At 46.8% G+C, this 18788-nt stretch overlaps 2 protein-coding genes across 6 annotated transcripts; one reads left to right on the top strand and one right to left on the bottom strand.

Moving 5' to 3' along the window:
- Positions 1–36: 36 nt before the first annotated feature.
- On the top strand, positions 37–8787 carry si:dkey-181m9.8 (E3 ubiquitin-protein ligase RNF31). 3 transcript variants are annotated; one of them, XM_005476898.4, is made up of 17 exons: positions 37–215; positions 1234–1324; positions 1420–1485; positions 1575–1741; positions 1939–2063; positions 2141–2367; positions 2443–2840; positions 2921–3103; positions 3179–3277; positions 5794–5883; positions 5986–6088; positions 7116–7234; positions 7570–7683; positions 7765–7831; positions 7903–7996; positions 8078–8246; positions 8382–8787. In XM_005476898.4, exons 1-17 carry the CDS (start codon positions 171–173, stop codon positions 8502–8504), a joined length of 2280 nt encoding a protein of 759 aa, XP_005476955.1. In that variant the 5' UTR covers positions 37–170; the 3' UTR covers positions 8505–8787. The 3 variants fall into 3 exon arrangements, 1 of the variants encoding a protein (XP_005476955.1); XR_003214821.1 differs by lacking the exon at positions 8382–8787 and having other exon boundaries at positions 5986–6168; positions 7589–7683; positions 8078–8092; XR_003214822.1 differs by lacking the exons at positions 8078–8246; positions 8382–8787 and having other exon boundaries at positions 5986–6168; positions 7903–7978.
- A 60-nt stretch (positions 8788–8847) lies between these two features.
- LOC100712427 (inositol monophosphatase 1) lies at positions 8848–16325 on the bottom strand. Of its 3 annotated transcripts, none has more exons than XM_003458125.4 (9): positions 16192–16307; positions 12316–12392; positions 11724–11857; positions 11410–11514; positions 10957–11002; positions 9548–9656; positions 9344–9452; positions 9122–9273; positions 8848–9052 (listed from the first exon to the last, which is right to left on the bottom strand). In XM_003458125.4, exons 2-9 carry the CDS (start codon positions 12376–12378, stop codon positions 8922–8924), a joined length of 849 nt encoding a protein of 282 aa, XP_003458173.1. In that variant the 5' UTR covers positions 12379–12392; positions 16192–16307; the 3' UTR covers positions 8848–8921. The 3 variants fall into 3 exon arrangements, with proteins under 3 accessions (XP_003458173.1, XP_005476952.1, XP_019203420.1); XM_005476895.4 differs by lacking the exon at positions 16192–16307 and adding an exon at positions 15979–16134; XM_019347875.2 differs by lacking the exon at positions 11724–11857 and having other exon boundaries at positions 16192–16325.
- Positions 16326–18788: the final 2463 nt, after the last annotated feature.

Below are 18788 nucleotides of genomic sequence, written 5' to 3'. Positions count from 1 at the left end.
AAATAAAGTAACCCTCCAGCTGCGAGGCTACGCTTTTACTCTGAAATTCTGTGGGCGGAAGAAGGCGCGTCTGTTTTTCCAGTCGGGTCAGTTAGCTTGTTAGCATGTGACTGTGGGAGCGGCTGGATGTTCAAGCTCTTCACCGCTTCTGGGAACCATTTGTGGGGGAGATGCCGCAGGTCGAGCGGAAGGCGGAGCTCCGCACTCTGACGGAGGTGGGAACGAGACCGTGAAGCTGCTCCTGAGCTTCAAAATCAAACTTTATAAGTCTGATAACAACTTTCTGCTGCTGCTAGCCGGTCAACCGGGGTTAGCTCGGCAGCTACATGCTAAAAGCAAGCTCCTCCTCTTCCTCACTCTGTCTAATGTTTCTTCCTAGTCTTCCTCACCCTGGCTAATGTTTCTTCCAACTCTTCCTCACCCTGGCTAATGTTTCTTCCTAGTCTTCCTCACCCTGGCTAATGTTTCTTCCTAGTCTTCCTCACCCTGGCTGATGTCTCTCTTCCTCCTGTTCCTCACCCTGGCTAATGTTTCTTCCTCACTCTGGCTTATCTTTCCTCCTCTTCCTCACCCTGGCTGATGTCTCTTCCTCCTCTTCCCCTACCCTGGCTAATGTTTCTTCCAACTCTTCCTCACCCTGGCTAATGTTTCTTCCTAGTCTTCCTCACCCTGGCTAATGTTTCTTCCTAGTCTTCCTCACCCTGGCTGATGTCTCTCTTCCTCCTGTTCCTCACCCTGGCTAATGTTTCTTCCTCACTCTGGCTTATCTTTCCTCCTCTTCCTCACCCTGGCTGATGTCTCTTCCTCCTCTTCCCCCACCCTGGCTAATGTTTCTTCCAACTCTTCCTCACCCTGGCTGATGTCTCTCTTCCTCACCCTGGCTGATGTCTCTTCCTCACTCTGGCTTGTCTTTCCTCCTCTTCCTCACCCTGGCTAATGTTTCTTCCAACTCTTCCTCACCCTGGCTAATGTTTCTTCCTCACTCTGGCTTGTCTTTCCTCCTCTTCCTCACCCTGGCTAATGTTTCTTCCTTCTCTTCCTCACTCTGGCTAATGTTTCTTCCTTCTCTTCCTCACTCTGACTAATGTCTCTTCTTCCTCTTCCTCACCCTGGCTAATATTTCTTCCTCTTCTTCTGCACCCTGGCTAATATTTCTTCCTCTTCTTCCTCACCCTGGCTAATGCATCCTTATCGCTGTGGTTTAACACTCCTCTTCCTCACTGTCTTCCTCAGTGTGGGTACCTGCATCCAGGTGAGACCCTGTGTGACCTTCACTCGGTTCAGTCTCTGTTCCCTGATCTTCGTCTCTACGTTGATTTTTACTGTGAGTACCTCAGAATTGACTTCCTGTTGTTTTATTTTGTCAGACTTGGCAAATCAGGGCGACTTCCTGTTTCAGAATAAGAGTTTGTGTTTCAGGTTTCCCAAACAAACAGAAGAAGAAGTTGTTGTTTCTCGCTGGGACACTTCCTGTTCAGTACGAAGGTGAGCCTGCTAGCTGTCGGCCATGTTGTCTGTTTACTGTTTGTAGTGACATCATGAGGGTCACGCTGGCACTTTGGTTTTCATACCAGGAAGTGAGTATAATATCCCAGTATGCATCTGGCTCCATGAGACGCACCCGTCATCGAGGCCTCGCTGTTATGTTTGCCCATCGGTCTCCATGGTGATAAACTCGACCTGTCCCTGCGTGGACGCTGCCGGGGACATCAGGCTGGACGCGCTCACAAACTGGGCTGAGGTAAGATGGGCTGAGTAAGCTGACTCAGTGGACAGGTGTTCTGTCATGTTATTTGTGCTCTGACCCAGCAGTTTGAAAACTACCTATTAGTGTTAATATACCTGAAAACACACATTTAACAAGGTGGAGCCTCCACACAGGCAGAGGGCGGAGCTAAAAAACACTGTAAACATTATGTATATGCCACTTATTGCTAGGGTGTGTCCAACCTGTCACTACTCGTGTCAGAGATGAGGCGGGCCTTCCAGAAGGATACCCCCCTTTATAGCAGGTGCCCTGTGCAAACTCCACCCCCTGCAGGTGGACAGGTGTCAGCTGACAGGTCAGTTCCTCTCTGTGTGCTCAGTCTGTATTTCCGTTACTTAGATGGACTGACGAGAGTGGTTTCTCCTTCTCCAGCCTCCAAAGTCCCCTGCACACCTGCACCTCCTCCTCCCCACAGGGTCGCCAACTTTCTGAAGTCACCTACCAAAGTCCCACCCACTCTGTCGCAGCCAACCAGTGTGAGCAGAGTGCGGACATGAGGGCAGCGAGGTCATACACCGATGAACTGCTGGGGATTGACTTCAGTGCTCTGCCTCCCACCTCCAACCGCCACACCAACCCCTTCCTAAACTCCTCCTCAGGTGAGTCTCGTAAACATGAACAAGCTCCAGGTGAACGTGAGAAACGTTGAACCCACCTGGTTCTGGTTCCTGCAGGTACAGAACCCCTCAGCAGGATGATGGATGAGCTGAGGCTAGATGCAGACTCGCCTGCACGATCTGTCCAATCAGAAGCAGCGCGACGCCTCCCAGGTACGGGACGGCCATCCGCCGCAGCACCCGAGCTACAGCATCCTCAGAGATCTCAGTTACAAGCGGACCAGGTGAGCCGGACTCTGGCATCTCGGCAGCTTCTCCAGTCTGTGTCTCGGACGGCGGCGCAGCTCCCTCCGGACCAGGCGGCGGTCTTTCTGTCTCTGATGGCGATGGAGGGGCGGAGCTTCACTCTGGCCGATGTCTTGGAGGCGGTCCAGATCAACAGAGACTTCGCATCAGCTCTCAGGTTCCTGAGCCACAGCTGCCCCATCTGTCAAGAGCAGGTGTCCTTCAGCAAGGTGAGCCGCAGGTTTGAGCCGGCCAATCGGAGCGTGCGCAGCCTGCTGATGTTCTTCTTCTCTCTCTGTATTTCCCGCAGATCATCACAATGACGCACTGCTCCTGCTTCCTGTGTCAGACGTGCTTCAAGACGTTCTTCACAACGGCTATTAAGGAGCGCAGTGTCGATCAGCTGGTCTGTCCCCAGTGTGGCCGACCGGAGGTCAGAGGTCAGGGCGGGCTGGAAGAGTCCATGGACTACTTCAACCTGCTGGATACACAGGTGAGGCGCGTTCCGGCCTAGTTTGTGTCGGCGTGGTGATGACCAATTCTGACACGTGTCTGTTTGTCGGTGTAGATCCGCCACTTCCTGCCTGCTGACGTCCACGAGCTGTTCCAGAGGAAACTCAGAGACCGAGCTCTGCAGGAGATGCCCAACTTCTGCTGGTGTGCTCACGTAAGAACCCGAACGATCTGAGCCTCGCAGTCCAGAACCTCACAGAAGCAAGAAATAAATACCGCTGCTGGTATCAGTGATGTCAGGGATTGTGGGTGGGGCTACAATACAAACTGTGATCATCTGCTGCGTGACGTTCGGTTCTCAGACCCGTGACGCTGTGGGCTACTTTTTGTCTCAGCAGTGCGGCTGTCAGAGCCTGTCCTGAGCCATGACGTCATGACAAATAAAATCTTAACTGTTAGAGAAATGACTAAAAACTCGCTGAAAAGCCTTCAGTTAATCCAAAATGCTGCAGCAAGAGTCCTGACAGGGACTAGAAAGAGAGAGCATATTTCTCCTGTTTTGGCTTCCCTTCATTGGCTTCCTGTTAAATCCAGAATTGAATTCAAAATCCTGCTCCTCACATACAAGGTCTTAAATAATCAGGCCCCATCTTATCTTAATGACCTTGTAGTACCATATCACCCTATTAGAGCACTTCGCTCTCACACTGCAGGCCTACTTGTTGTTCCTAGAGTATTTAAAAGTAGAATGGGAGGCAGAGCCTTCAGTTTTCAGGCCCCTCTTCTGTGGAACCAGCTTCCAGTTTGGATTCAGGAGACAGACACTACCTCTACTTTTAAGATTAGGCTTCAAACTTTCCTTTTTGCTAAAGCATACACCCAGTGCATCATGGGAATCCCCCAGCAGCCTAGACCCATAGCAACATGAGTAAGGGAGGTTTCGGGGTCACCTGATCCAGCCCTGGGTGTTTCTTCTTCACTCACATGTGTTTATACACCCCTCTGTACAGGGAGTGCAGAATTATTAGGCAAGTTGTATTTTTGAGGAATAATTTTATTATTGAACAACAACCATGTTCTCAATGAACCCAAAAAACTCATTAATATCAAAGCTGAATGTTTTTGGAAGTAGTTTTTAGTTTTAGCTATTTTAGGGGGATATCTGTGTGTGCAGGTGACTGTTACTGTGCATAATTATTAGGCAACTTAACAAAAAACAAATATATACCCATTTCAATTATTTATTTTTACCAGTGAAACCAATATAACATCTCCACATTCACAAATATACATTTCTGACATTCAAAAACAAAACAAAAACAAATCAGCGACCAATATAGCCACCTTTCTTTGCAAGGACACTCAAAAGCCTGCCATCCATGGATTCTGTCAGTGTTTTGATCTGTTCACCATCAACATTGCGTGCAGCAGCAACCACAGCCTCCCAGACACTGTTCAGAGAGGTGTACTGTTTTCCCTCCTTGTAAATCTCACATTTGATGATGGACCACAGGTTCTCAATGGGGTTCAGATCAGGTGAACAAGGAGGCCATGTCATTAGTTTTTCTTCTTTTATACCCTTTCTTGCCAGCCACGCTGTGGAGTACTTGGACGCGTGTGATGGAGCATTGTCCTGCATGAAAATCATGTTTTTCTTGAAGGATGCAGACTTCTTCCTGTACCACTGCTTGAAGAAGGTGTCTTCCAGAAACTGGCAGTAGGACTGGGAGTTGAGCTTGACTCCATCCTCAACCCGAAAAGGCCCCACAAGCTCATCTTTGATGATACCAGCCCAAACCAGTACTCCACCTCCACCTTGCTGGCGTCTGAGTGGGACTGAAGCTCTCTGCCCTTTACCAATCCAGCCACGGGGCCATCCATCTGGCCCATCAAGACTCACTCTCATTTCATCAGTCCATAAAACCTTAGAAAAATCAGTCTTGAGATATTTCTTGGGCCAGTCTTGACGTTTCAGCTTGTGTGTCTTGTTCAGTGGTGGTCGTCTTTCAGCCTTTCTTACCTTGGCCATGTCTCTGAGTATTGCACACCTTGTGCTTTTGGGCACTCCAGTGATGTTGCAGCTCTGAAATATGGCCAAACTGGTGGCAAGTGGCATCTTGGCAGCGGCACGCTTGACTTTTCTCAGTTCATGGGCAGTTATTTTGCGCCTTGGTTTTTCCACACGCTTCTTGCGACCCTGTTGACTGTTTTGAATGAAACGCTTGATTGTTCGATGATCACGCTTCAGAAGCTTTGCAATTTTAAGACTGCTGCATCCCTCTGCAAGATATCTCACTATTTTTGACTTTTCTGAGCCTGTCAAGTCCTTCTTTTGACCCATTTTGCCAAAGGAAAGGAAGTTGCCTAATAATTATGCACACCTGATATAGGGTGTTGATGTCATTAGACCACACCCCTTCTCATTACAGAGATGCACATCACCTAATATGCTTAATTGGTAGTAGGCTTTCAAGCCTATACAGCTTGGAGTAAGACAACATGCATGAAGAGGATGATGTGGACAAAATACTCATTTGCCTAATAATTCTGCACTCCCTGTATTTAATCATTAGTCATTATTCATCTCTGGCTCTTCCCAACCCCCAACCAAGCCCCTGAGTTCTGCCAGAGGTTTCTTCCTGTTATAAGGGTTCATTCGTTGGGTTTCTTTGTGGGGTGCTGACCTTAAAGAATAAACCTCGTTGAGACGACTGTTGTTTGGTGTTTCAGTGTTCATTCGGGATGCTGCATGAGGCCCAGCGCCTCAGGATGGACTGTCCAAGCTGTAAGAAGAGCACCTGTTCTCAGTGCAGATCACCTGTAAGACACTCTCTCTCTCTCTCTCTCTCACTCACACTCTCACACACACACAGATGAACCAGCCTCAGATCGGGTCCTGACCACTGTCCCTGTGTTCTGCAGTGGTCCCCCCAGCATCAGGGTCTGTCCTGTGAGCAGTTCCAAGTGTGGCAGCAGCAGAACCAGCCGGACCCTCACAGCACCTCCCTGCTGTACAGCAGCATCGGTACGAACCCAGAACCAGGTCCAGGAGACTCTGAGGGCCTCTTGCAGGACCTGAACCCAATGTTTCACCCCATCACTCAGGTGGTTATAAGCAAGCAGGTAGAAATGAAGCAGTCAGCAAGTGACTGAAGGCTTTTTTACTCCTGCTGTTTACAAACTAACACACAAGGCCTTCAATCAGCGAAAGCATGACACTCAGAGGACTTGAACTGGTCCAGTCAATGATCGGCGTGGGTGTTCTCGCCAAAACCCCAGAAAACAACGTCTGGGGGCTCTCAGCTGACACGCCGGGACCTGGTCTGTCCTGGTCTCCAGCTGTTCCAGTAACATTTAGCATCCATGAACAGGACATGGGGAGGGGTGGCAGGCGGTAGAGCAGGTCATCCACCGATTAGAAGGTTGGTGGTTCGATTCCTGGCTTCCCTGTAGTCTGCATGCCAAATATCCTTGGGCAAGATACTAACCCCATGTTGCTCTCCGATGCATCCATCGGAGAGTGAATGTGTGTGAATGTTAGATAGGCACTAAGAGCTTAGAAAAAGTGTGAATGGGTGAATGAATTAGTTGTATAAAGCGCGTTGAGTGCTGAGAGTAGAAAAGCGTTGTATAAGAACCATCCATTTACAAATGACTCTCCAAACGTTGATTCTGTCCATCGGGAGACATTTCATCATCATCAGGTGACTTCTTCAGGTTTCAACCCTATTATTATATTTACATAATGACTGAAACCCGCCCACTGAATGACCAATGAGCTAGGAGGTCAGTTTATGATCATTAAGATGCAATTTGCCACGCTGATCAAAGACCATGAGTCCTATTCAACGACAGCTGGGGAATGGCTGCATTCACAGCATTGTAGGATGGTGGCCCCCTCTGGCCCCCTCCTCGACTCAGAGATGGCCTTACGTCTTTTCACTCGACTCCTCGCTCAAACCAGCGATTTCCCCACCTGGACAAACAAGGTTTAGTCGAGTTAAAGCTCAGCGTGATCTGTCCTAGTGTAACGTTTCCCTCTGTGTCCTCAGAGTGTCCAAACTGCCAGCTGGTCTTCAGCCTGTCCAAAGGGGGTTGTCTCCACTTCACCTGCAGTCAGTGCGGTCATCAGTTCTGTGGCGGCTGCAGTCAGCGCTTCGTTCTGGGCTCGGTGAGTTCCAGCTGTGTTCTGTGTAAGTGGAGCTCCAGGTGTTTGGTCAGAGAGAGATGGATTGTGGGTAACGAGTGTTAGTCGACCGAAGGTGTTCCTCGGTTTCATATTTACAACCTTATCAAACAAGCCAATCACAGCATCTCACCTCATAACCGGTCTGATTATGAGTAAAGGCACCTGTTCTGATTATTCATCGTGCTGATAATTTGAGTTCTTTAATGTTTTTGAAGTTAACGAGAAAATGGTTCAGCTTCCAGCACCGAAGTGCCCGGGCCAGTTGCACGAGACAGGTGTGTTAGAGACTTGACACCTGTATTGTTTAACCTCTGCAGGCCTGTGGCTTCTCCGCAGACTGTACGACCAAAGGTCTTCATGCTCACCACCCCAGAGACTGCCTGTACTACCTGAGGGACTGGAGCCTGACCCGCCTCCACCTGCTGCTGCAGGTGAGAGCCAGCAGATCAACCTGAGGTGTTCCCAGCTGTTCTGTGATCAGTAGTTTACAGGTGTGCTGTCTCCTGTCTCAGCATTACAGAGTGTCTCCCTCCTGGTTGGAACCGCCCAAGGCCAGCTCACCTGACACCGCTCTGCCAGGTGAGCCCTCTACTTGTCTACCTGGCATCTCCTTTGTCCAAGAGTCACTGACAGGTGTGTTCCCATTCCAGCGTCCTGTCCAGTGCTGGAGCTGAGAGACGACGGCAGCCAGAGGGAGGAGCCCTGTGGTCGACCTGCGTTACCTGAACACCGAGGATACTGCCAGTAAGACCACAGCTCCCAGTACAGATGTTCTGCCAGATGTGTGTGGTCTTAGAGGCTCCGCCCCTTTCTTTCTCCTGACAGGTCACACTATAAGGAGCGTTTGGTGGAGCTGATTAACCGTTGCCGTGCTGACCCAGCTGTCCTCTTCAGTCTGGCAGAAATAAAGGCGGAGCTTCAGCGTTGGCATGTTACCGTGCCGACCAGAAAACCCGATGAGCCAGAGCCGCTCTACACTCATCGCCTCCGCATGGTCAGTGACATCACCAGATGATGGTGTTGTTCGTCATCTACAATGACATCTGAGATTTATTTTGAAAATCTGATGTGCTGTTTAAACCATGTTTCTTTTCAGCCAATCACAGTGCAGAATTCTGTCTCTCTGCAGATGCTGACCAATAGCGTTCCTCTCAGGAAACAGCGCTGCTCTCCGGTTAAACGCATTAACAACCTCTGTCCTCTGCCCCCTCCTGCTGGAGCCCCGCCCCCTCATGTGCTGCTAGGCGATTGACTCCACCCACTCCTAAAGTATGACCTCCCACTACACCCATCTGCTGCTATGACAGGGCGGCCCTGTGTTTTGATTGGCTTAGCACAAATATACTAATCAGGGACCAAATATGAGCAGCCAATCAGAGTTAGCTAGAGGTGGCTAACGATGGAAGCTGCCAGTTTTAGCATCTGTTAGCATGTGTTGAGCAGACTTCAGGAGGCGGAGTTTGAGCATCCTGTTTTTGTTCGCTGCACTTTACCTGTTTAACCAAGTTTAATGAATAAATGAGTCCTAACATACACCTCGGCGTCCTGTCTTCTGTTTCCATGGTGACCTGCCGTCAGTCACACAAACACGCGGGTGCTTTTATAGAAAACTTTATTTAAACTTTCCAAACAGGAAGGTGTGCTCCTGCTCACGCCTGTCAGTGTGTGTTCAGCTCTTCTTCGGTGGTGCGGCGTCATCTCTGGGCACGCTGAAGGGGACGATCGCTTTGATGAGTCGCTCTGCGATCGTTTTGCTGTTAGCGGCGATGATCCTCCTGGACATCAGGTCCACGTCGCCACCTGAACACGGAAACACCGTTAGCTGGAAACGCATGAGCACGGTAATGTGCTGTTGGTGGGTTAGCTTACCTTCGACGTCCATCAGCACGCCGCCGGCCTCGGACACTATCAACGACGCAGCAGCCACATCCCAAACGTGGATCCCGATCTCATAGTACGCCTCCACACAGCCCGACGCCACGAGACACATGTTGATGGCGGCGGAACCCGCCCCGCGCACCCTGAGGCAGATGGACACGTCAGCTACGGGAAAACAAGCGTGCAGTGATGTCAGCGCGGCGGCAGCCTTACCCGTGAACGGGGAGACAGAGGATGTTTCGGAGGCTCTGGAAGATTTTATTGACGACGTCAGTGTCTCTGTTCGATCCAAACTCCGTGGCCACCATCGCCTGTTCCACGGCTGATGACATCACACACAGATAAACAAACAGGTGACCGACTGCCTGCATAAGTGATGTCACCAATTTATTGGTTATCAGTTCGCTGAGCACTGACCTTCCTGCCGGGACACCTGCAGCGGCTCACCGTTACAGAATGCTCCCTTTCCCCGCCTCGCCGTGAACATCTTGTCCTCCACGCAGCTGAAGACAACGCCAAACTCCACCTGAGGGAGGGGAAGAAGAGTAGAGGCCGCTGTGAGGTGAACAGGTGAGGTCGTTCATGTTCATCCTCAGGTGGCCTGAACACCTCAAGCTACCTGTTAGTTTAAAGAGCGCTGACGTTTTGCCAACAGGCTCAGTAAACTGATCGCAAGGCCAGTAATGTTGTAGGGATGGAGCTGGATTCCCTCAGGGTGGTGTCAGGGAGGCGGATGTTGTCCAAGATAAAGACAATGATGGATAATACCTCCCACCCACTCCATGACGTGCTGGCTACCTACAGGAGCATGCTCAGTGAGAGGCTGAGATTACCCATAATGCACCACACTCATCTCCCTTATAACTCCTCCATCTAACACACTGTAAACACTGCAGTAGTTACAGCCTTTTGCACACGCTCTTTCTACTTTGTAATTGCTGTCAATCCTTGATATTTATTATTGGGTGATTTCTATATATTAGTGCTATTTCTTAAATCTGTAACAGTTTCTGTACTGGAGCAACTATAACCCACATCATTTCCTGAGGGATTAATAAAGTATGCTGATTCTGATTTTCTCTTTTTAGCTGCCAAATCGCCATGGTAACAGATGCTGAGCACCTCACCTGGTCAGGAGCAGGTGAGGTGCCGCGTTTACTCTTTTGGTCATTTTATACGCTGCAGCAGACGGAGCGCTAACGCGTGTGTGGGAACATTTCCGTGAACCAACAGCTTGCTTACAGCCACGCCCCCTCTCCACCTATGGAAACACTCCCAGGTGAAGCAGACAGTGGTGATGCTGCGCCTGTGAGCCAGGGCAAAGCTCAACTTAAGAAAGACGAAACCAGAAACGGCGCCACTCTGAAAAGTTTCCACCAGAGGGATGAGACCCGGGCTCAAGTAACCGAGGCTCACCTGAGACTCACTGTGGCTCAGGTGAGAGCGTCAGAGTGAATCAAAGACGAGGCAGGAGGTTCCCGTTAAAACCTTTACAGGGACAAACTCCTTCATCGAAGCATCAACAAACTGCAGAAAAGCTGCTCCGTCCACCGCCGTTTGTTTTACAGAGAAACGTCTGATTCACCTTTAAACCGAGGCTGGCGGCAGCGACTGTCTTACGTGGAAGCAGCACACAGGTGCATCAGAGGCGGGGTTAGCGAACCCCTGTTTTCGCTTTTTAGTATTTATTACTGCTCATTAATAAGACAGAGGGATTTCTTATCTGAATCTATTATCTTAATCGATTACTAAAGTCAGGGCTGCAGCCCTGTGATGTCGCTGCTGATGTCAAAGGTCAGGAGGTCGGTGCTGATGTGGACTCGGACCTGTTTGTTGATGGCGAATCCGATGGAAATGGCAACAAAAGGAAACCTGTGAAGGAGAAACAGATGCAGGAAGTTAATGTCTTCGCACCGTCATACGTGTTCCTGCAGAGCAGGTCTGTTTACCTGTTAGGTCACCACGGTAACCAGTGCCCATCAGCGTTTTAAATGAGCTGATTCAGTGTGCCGAACACCAAGCAAAACAGGAAGTCATCTGCTTACATTCATGCTGATCACATTATCGATCTACCCGCTGAGGGACGGCTCGAGCTGAACATTGATCATCCTTCATCGATCTCTCAGCTGACTCTCTGATCGATTCCCTCTGAGTCATTTGGACCAAATAAACCTCAGATCTGGAGGTAATCGATCAGAAGAGCCGTAGACCCCGCCTCGCTCTCTGAGCGCCCACAGGAAACGAAGCTGCAATGATGATGTCAGAGAGTGCAAACTCACGCATGAACAAAGTTGGTTGTGCCATCGATGGGGTCGATGATCCAGGTGGGCGAGTCGGAGAGGACGCAGGGCTCACCTGCAGCCACTGACTCCTCCCCTATGAACCTGAAACGCACAGAACAGGTGAAGCCGTTACACGCTGAACGCAGAAGAGCCACGAGACGGCAGCCAGAGATGTTCCAGCAGGTCATCTCTACTACTCAGCAGCACACAGCTGGATCCCTGAACATCTGGATCTGATCATCACGCTCGTCTTTGTAAACTGATGATCAATAATCCGACTGGACATGCACAGAGGGGGTGGAGCTTTATACCTGTGGGTGGGGAACCTTTCTTTTACTGAGTGGATGATGAGCTGCTCCACCTTCTGGTCGGTCTGCGTCACCAAATCCACCACCGAACTCTTCGTCATCACTGCCCTGTCACCACGCAGGGCCTCACACACCACCTGAGCAATGCACCAATAACTGATTAATATATGCCCCTGATCAATGCACTGATAGCTTATCAATCAGAAGCTGATCAGCCAATAGTTTCAATTTTTAAGTCTGTCATCAGGGGTTAACCTCAGATTTCAAAATAAAAGCCTTTGTTTCCTCTTTGAGCTCAGAATGCTTCAGAGAAGAAGAAAGTGACTCCACCCCCTCTGTTTTGGAGCGTGCTCAGTAAGTGAAGTAATGGCAGGAAGCGGATTCTGGTCACCAATCAACAGTTGTGACGGCCGTGCAGCTCACTGTCAAGCAGTCGTCAGCTGACCCTGAAGTGGCGCTCATGGGCGAGTGACGCTCACGTCCAGGTAAAAAGAATGAACTTCCTGATACTCCTCCTCTGTTTCATAATGAAATCACCTGGAGGCCCTGATAGGTGAGTCTCAGGTGGGAAGGAAAAAGGAAGAAGATGACTGACCTCTCCGGCTTTTCGTGCCACGGCGACAGCGTGGTCCATGGCGTTCTGCCAGGGGTCAGCCATGTTGGAGGAGCTTCCTGTGGAGAGAGGAAAGACTACGTGAGGTGTGTTCCAATATTCCACTTCGATCAGAAAGGTTCCTCGCTGACATACGTTTCAGTTGTCCAAACACTAGGGGAAGAAGCTTCAATGCTTCCTTTATGATCTTCTTTAGCAGAGGAGACACTGGACCATCTTTATGAAAAGGGAGGCGAAAATGGCGTCCCATAATACGTTGCGACGGCCCATCCGACCATTCATGAAAACATATTCATAATAACCAAAGCGGAGCAGATCATGTAAATGTCCAATCTAAGTGTTTTTTCCGTTTCATCCAGAACCTGTATATATATTTATTTATAGCTTTTTATCAGCAGCAGTAAAACTCACAGCTGAACCCTGCAGTGTGAGAGCGAAGTGCTCTAATTGGGTGATATGGTACTACAAGGTCATTAAGATAAGATGGGGCCTGGTTATTTAAGACCTTGTATGTGAGGAGCAGGATTTTGAATTCTGGATTTAACAGGAAGCCAATGAAGGGAAGCCAAAACAGGAGAAATCTGCTCTCTCTTTCTAGTCCCTGTCAGGACTCTTGCTGCAGCATTTTGGATTAACTGAAGGCTTTTCAGGGAGTTTTTAGGACATCCTGATAATAAAGAATTACAGTAGTCCAGCCTGGAAGTAATAGAAGAATAGAATAGAATAGAATAGAATAGAATAGAATAGAATAGAATAGAATAGCCTTTATTGTCATTGTACAGGGTACAACGAAATTGGAGTGCCACTCCCTTGGTGCAAAAATGCAATAATAAATATAAATGTAAAATATAAAAGGTACAATAAAACAAATGTAAGTACTCAACAAAAGTATGTATGATATTTAGAGGATAGCAGCATTAACATAATGATAGTATGAATAGCAGCATAATATGATGACAGTGACAGTATGGTATAGTTAAGCAGGTTCAATTGTTTTTGTGCTTATTTACAACGGTGATAGCTCTGGGAAAGAAGCTATCCCTGAATCTGTTTGTCCTGGTTTTATGTGACCTGTACCGTCGGCCTGATGGTAATAGTTCAAACAGCTGATTGCTGGGGTGAGAATGGTCCTTGATGATATTGCCAGCTCTGCTGAGGTACCGGGAGTTTGCAATGACCTCCAGGCTGGGCAGAGAGCAGCCAGTGATCTTCTGGACTGTGTTGATGACCCTCTGCAGTGCTTTCCTGTCTGCAGCTGAGCACCCTGCATACCATGTTGTTATGCCGTACGTTAGGATGCTCTCTATGGTGGCTCTGTAGAATGTCACCAGCAGCCTCTCCTCCAGGTTGTTCCTCCTGAGCACTCTCAGAAAGTGGAGACGCTGCTGGTCCTTTTTTACCACCGCAGTGGTATTTGCAGTCCAGGAGAGATCATCAGAGATCTGCACGCCCAGAAACCTCATGGAGTGCACCCTCTCCACACGGTTCCCGTGAATGTAAAGAGGGGCTGGGTCTGCCCTGCCCTTCCTGAAGTCCAAGATAAGTTCTTTAGTTTTCGTGGTGTTCAGTTGGAGGTTGTTAACTGAACACCACTCAGTCAGTCTGTTGACCTCATCTCTGTAGTCCGACTCATCCCCCCTTGAGATGAGTCCAACCACTGTGGTGTCGTCTGCAAACTTTATGATGGTGTTTGAGAGATGGGTAGGGGAGCAGTCGGATGTGTAGAGCGTAAACAGGAGGGGACTAATAAATGCATGAACTAGATTTTCAGCGTCACTCTGAGACAGGATATTTCTAATTTTAGAGATGTTGCACAAATGGAAGAAAGCAGTCTTACATATTTGTTTAATATGTGCGCTGAAGGACATGTCCTGGTCAAAAATGACTCCAAGGTTCCTCACAGCGTTACTGGAGGCCAAGGTAATGCCATCCAGAGTAAGAATCTGGTTAGATACCATATTTCTAAGATTTTCAGGGCCGAGTACAATAACCTCAGTTTGATCTGAATTAAGAAGCAGAAAGTTAGCGGCCATCCAGGTCTTTATGTCTTTAAGACATTCCTGCAGTTTAACTAATTGGTGTGTGTTACCTGGCTTCATGGATAGATAGAGTTGGGTGTCATCAGCATAGCAGTGAAAATTTATGCTATGTCTTCTAATGATGCTGCCTAAGGGAAGCATGTATAATGTAAACAGAATTGGTCCTAGCACTGAACCCTGTGGAACTCCATAATTGACCTTAGTGGGTGAAGAGGACTCTCCATTTACATGTACAAATTGGAGTCTATTAGATAGATATGATACAAACCACTGCAGTGCAGTACCTGTAATACCTACAGCATGTTCTAATCGCTCTAATAGGATATTATGGTCAACAGTATCGAACGCTGCACTGAGGTCTAGCAGGACAAGCACAGAGATGAGTCCACTGTCAGAGGCCATAAGAAGATCATTTGCAACCTTCACTAAAGCTGTTTCTGTGCTGTGATGAGCTCTGAAACCTGACTGAAACTCTTCAAATAAGCCATTCCTCTGCAGATGATCTGTTAGCTGTTTGACAACTACTCTTTCAAGGATGTTTGATATGAAAGGAAGGTTGGAGATTGGCCTATAATTAGCTAAGACTGCTGGGTCTAGAGATGCTTTTTGAGTAAAGGTTTAACTACAGCCAGCTTGAAGGCCTGTGGTACATAGCCGATTATTAGAGATAGGTTGATCATATTTAAGATTGAAGCATTAATTAATGGCAGGACTTCTTTGAGCAGTTTTGTAGGAATGGGGTCTAAAAGACATGTTGATGGTTTGGAGGAAGTAATTATTGAAGTTAACTCAGAAAGATCAATTGGAGAAAAAGAGTCTAACTTAACATCGATGGTACTAAAAGTAGCTGTAGATAATATTACATCTGTGGGATGATTATTGGTAATTTTATCTCAAGTGATTAAAATTTTATTTGTGAAGAAGTTCATGAAGTCATTACTAGTTAACGTTAAAGGGATTGTTGGCTCAGTAGAGCTCTGACTGTTTGTCAGCCTGGCTACAGTGCTGAAGAGAAACCTGGGGTTGTTCTTATTTTCTTCAATCAGTGATGAATAGTAAGATGTTCTGGCTTTGCGGAGGGCTTTCTTATAAAGCAGCAAACTATTTCTCCAGGCTAAATGATGATCCTCTAAATTTGTGACACGCCATTTCCTCTCCAGCTTAGTTGATTAGTTCGTCTTCTGCACAGTGTAGTTTCAACACAGCGGACTTCCTGTTAAAGAGACACCAGTGTAAGGTCGTTCCAGTTCTAAGTGCATCTACCTCTTCTCTTTTCTCAAGTCCTCAGCAATTCTCCTTCCCACCTTTCCTTGACCTCAGTGACGTTTTCATCGAGGTCAAGGAAGCGTGTCAGGAATAGGAGACATGAGGAACTTCTGGAATGCACCAGGAATGCCCAGAGTCCTGATCATAAGAACCACATCAGTAATCAATAACATCAATCTGGGAGGTGTAGGATCGATAATCCAGTAACACCAATCCTGACCTATCACAGCGGGTCCTGAATTGACCACAGGTGACCGCTAGGTAGCTGTCTCAGTGCTTCCTCTCATCACGTTACGGTCACTAATCGAGTATATATATACTGATTATCAATGAGTGGTACCTGGTGGCACGTGATGAAGTGCCAAGAGCGCCGACACCTATCCGTGCGCGTGCCGGTACTGCCGCGCCGTATGAAATCAGCTGATTTCTGAACGTAAGTACTACAGCACTAGTTCCCGCCACAAACAAATTCCAAAACCGGAAGTAAGGCAGCGGATCAACGAAACGTTTCGAAAACAAGTAAAGAGGAACAGCGCGAACCCTGAAAACGCACCTGAGGCTCTCGAGGTCGGTCTGAAGGTAATCCGTAACGGGTTAGCAGTTCCACGTCCGGGTTTCTTCTTCTACGTTCTACGACTGAGCGCTGCCGCCTCCTACTGGACATTGACTGTCACAACAACAACACATCACTATAAAGTAAACCCTGCTACTACCTACTGGCGTGGCACGGTTTTCTGTGTTTTCCATTAGGTCATAGTACCTGGTGCTTTTAGAGTACCTGTACTTTATTTCAAACTCAGAACATTACAGATCAAAGATCTTGTACACATCCAGATAAGCAATGTTAGAATCAGAATCAGCATACTTTTTTAATCACTCAGAAAATGATGTGGGTTACAGTTGCTCCAGTACAGTAACAGAAACTTTAACAATACAATATGTTACAGATTTAAGAAAAAGCACAATATATACAAATCACTCAGTAATAAATATCAAGGATTGACAGAGGTGATTATAAATAAGTATCAAGAACATTGACAGGAATATTACAGAAAAATAGAAAAGAGCAGGGGCGATTTTTGGCACCCCCAAAAATGAATCAAAGCACCCCCAAAGATTTCTTACCTTTTTTTGACAATATTTGCTGTTTGTGTGACACACTACTAAAAATATAAAAAGCATACAGTACTTGGTTGAGACGGAACATTTTAACAACAAAAGTATAGATAACCCCTCCCCCCTCCTAAAATGGTTTGTTCCAGCTCGCCCCCACACTGGCTCTAGGGTCGTTGCTGCCAGAGCGATGGTAGCTGAGACGCAGCGGAGCGGAGGTGGAGTGCCTGGATTAAAACAGGACATATTAGCAGCATTTAACCTTCAGTTACTCTTTATGTAGTTAGATAGGAGTCATGTTTCTTTTTAGCTGAAAAACCTTACACCAGGTAACCTGCAGTGTTGAAAACGTGTTTTCCAATGATGTTTGCTACCCTACAATCCGTCCTGCTCTGTAGTAAATTCAGCGACATTTGACCGTCCTGTTGCTCCCACTGAAATGTATACAGCCTATTTAAAATCTAAAACTTAAAATTGTCCGTAGCCTGCTGTTGTTACCACTGTCCTGTTTGAAATGGATACTAACTAGCTAACTGACTGAATGCCCATTAATCTTATAACTCCTGTTGTGTGTGTGTGTGTGTGTGTGTGTAGAGAGAGACAGCCAGGTTCATAATGGATATAAGGAAGTTTTTTTTAAAAACATGAGCCACATTCAGGTAAAAGTGTAAGAACAAATGATCCGTCAATAAAGGATAATGTTGGATCAGTGTTTCAATATTTTATATCTTTTATTAGATGTTCATGTGGTTTGGTTATTTGCCTTTTGGTTGAAAGTACACTGAGAGAGGACTTTTCGTTAGTGATCTTAATAAAAAAAAAATTCATATTAATGTAATTTTTCATCTAATTGAATACAATCTATTTGTGTATGATTGTCAGTCCAAAGAGGGAGAGAGGAAAGAGGGGAACATGAGGAGAAAGTACAAGGTCAGGAAGAACCAGGTAAGAAAACAGACAGGGAACAGTGACAGGCACAACAGAAACTGTTAAACTGACAAAGAGAAAAAACCTGATTTTACTCACACAGTCTGGAAGTTGTGTCCTCCCTATATTAAAGCTGCTATACAGAATCTGCAAAACAAACTGGGTTGAAACATTTTTGACCCTCTTCAACAACATTCCAACATAACATTATCATTGATTGGGGAGATTAAAATTAATGATATATTTTTATGTGGTTCAGCCACAACTCTACTAAAACCTCAGCCAGTAATAGGTAGACCAACTTTTGGACCGTCCAGTTGTCTGTATGACTGCCGCATACAGATTTATGCGGCAGAGAAACACTTATCAGTGTTTCTCAAACTTTTTACAGTGTGTACCACCTGAGAAAATGTCAAGCTCTCCCAAGTACCACTATGAAAGCATGAAACTCATAAATCTTACAACACAAAATTAGTATTATTAAATTAGTTAAATTAGTATCTGCAGTAAAGATTTTTTCATACATTGTATACATTCTACCACAGGCAAAGTTGCCTCCATTTTTATAGTTTTTTATTAATATTTTGTAATAATTTATTCTGTTTTGGGAGTGTTTTTTATGTATCTGTATTATATTATACATACACATTAAAAGTGAATCTCTGTCCAAAACATGCACTCAGTTTACTTCTTACTCACTATGAGCATCATTTAAATAACCTTTGTCAGATTTGATGGTTTTGTTACAGACTTCTCAAAAAAGTGTTTTGCTTTTCTTTCACAAATGTGGGGATTCAATTGTGTTAAAATGTACAAAACAGTGATGTCATGTTTTGTGACGAGGACCCAGGCACAGAGAGAGACTTGACGAATTTAAGAATCTTATGATTTAGTAAAGAAATTTGCAGACTTGCACAGAACTGGTAAAATTATGATGACTGATAGCGGAGATGAAGACAACAGAGGATGAGGACAGGGAGGAACAGGGGTTTAAATGCACCAAGGAGACAGTCAGAGGGAACTCGGTACAACTGGAGACATTTAAGGATGCAGGGACTGACAGAGACGGGGAAGAAGTCTCATCGTGACGTGTAAAGTTTATCTTGCCTG

This window comes from Oreochromis niloticus, linkage group LG18 (assembly GCF_001858045.2).
Source record: "Oreochromis niloticus isolate F11D_XX linkage group LG18, O_niloticus_UMD_NMBU, whole genome shotgun sequence".
NCBI lineage: Eukaryota > Metazoa > Chordata > Actinopteri > Cichliformes > Cichlidae > Oreochromis > Oreochromis niloticus.
This window is presented reverse-complemented; position numbering and strand designations above follow the sequence as displayed.

Excerpts from the sequence above, each read along its gene's own strand:
- si:dkey-181m9.8 (XM_005476898.4), top strand. The coding sequence starts at position 171 with ATGCCGCAGGTCGAGCGGAAGGCGGAGCTCCGCACTCTGACGGAG. Across the intron at positions 1,325-1,419 it reads TCTCTACGTTGATTTTTACT|GTTTCCCAAACAAACAGAAG; the intron begins GTGAGTACCTCA and ends TTTGTGTTTCAG. Across the intron at positions 2,368-2,442 it reads CTTCCTAAACTCCTCCTCAG|GTACAGAACCCCTCAGCAGG; the intron begins GTGAGTCTCGTA and ends TGGTTCCTGCAG.
- LOC100712427 (XM_003458125.4), bottom strand. The coding sequence starts at position 12,378 with ATGGCTGACCCCTGGCAGAACGCCATGGACCACGCTGTCGCCGTGGCA. Across the intron at positions 11,858-12,315 it reads TGGCACGAAAAGCCGGAGAG|GTGGTGTGTGAGGCCCTGCG; the intron begins GTCAGTCATCTT and ends TGCATTGCTCAG. Across the intron at positions 11,003-11,409 it reads ACAACCAACTTTGTTCATGC|GTTTCCTTTTGTTGCCATTT; the intron begins GTGAGTTTGCAC and ends TCTCCTTCACAG.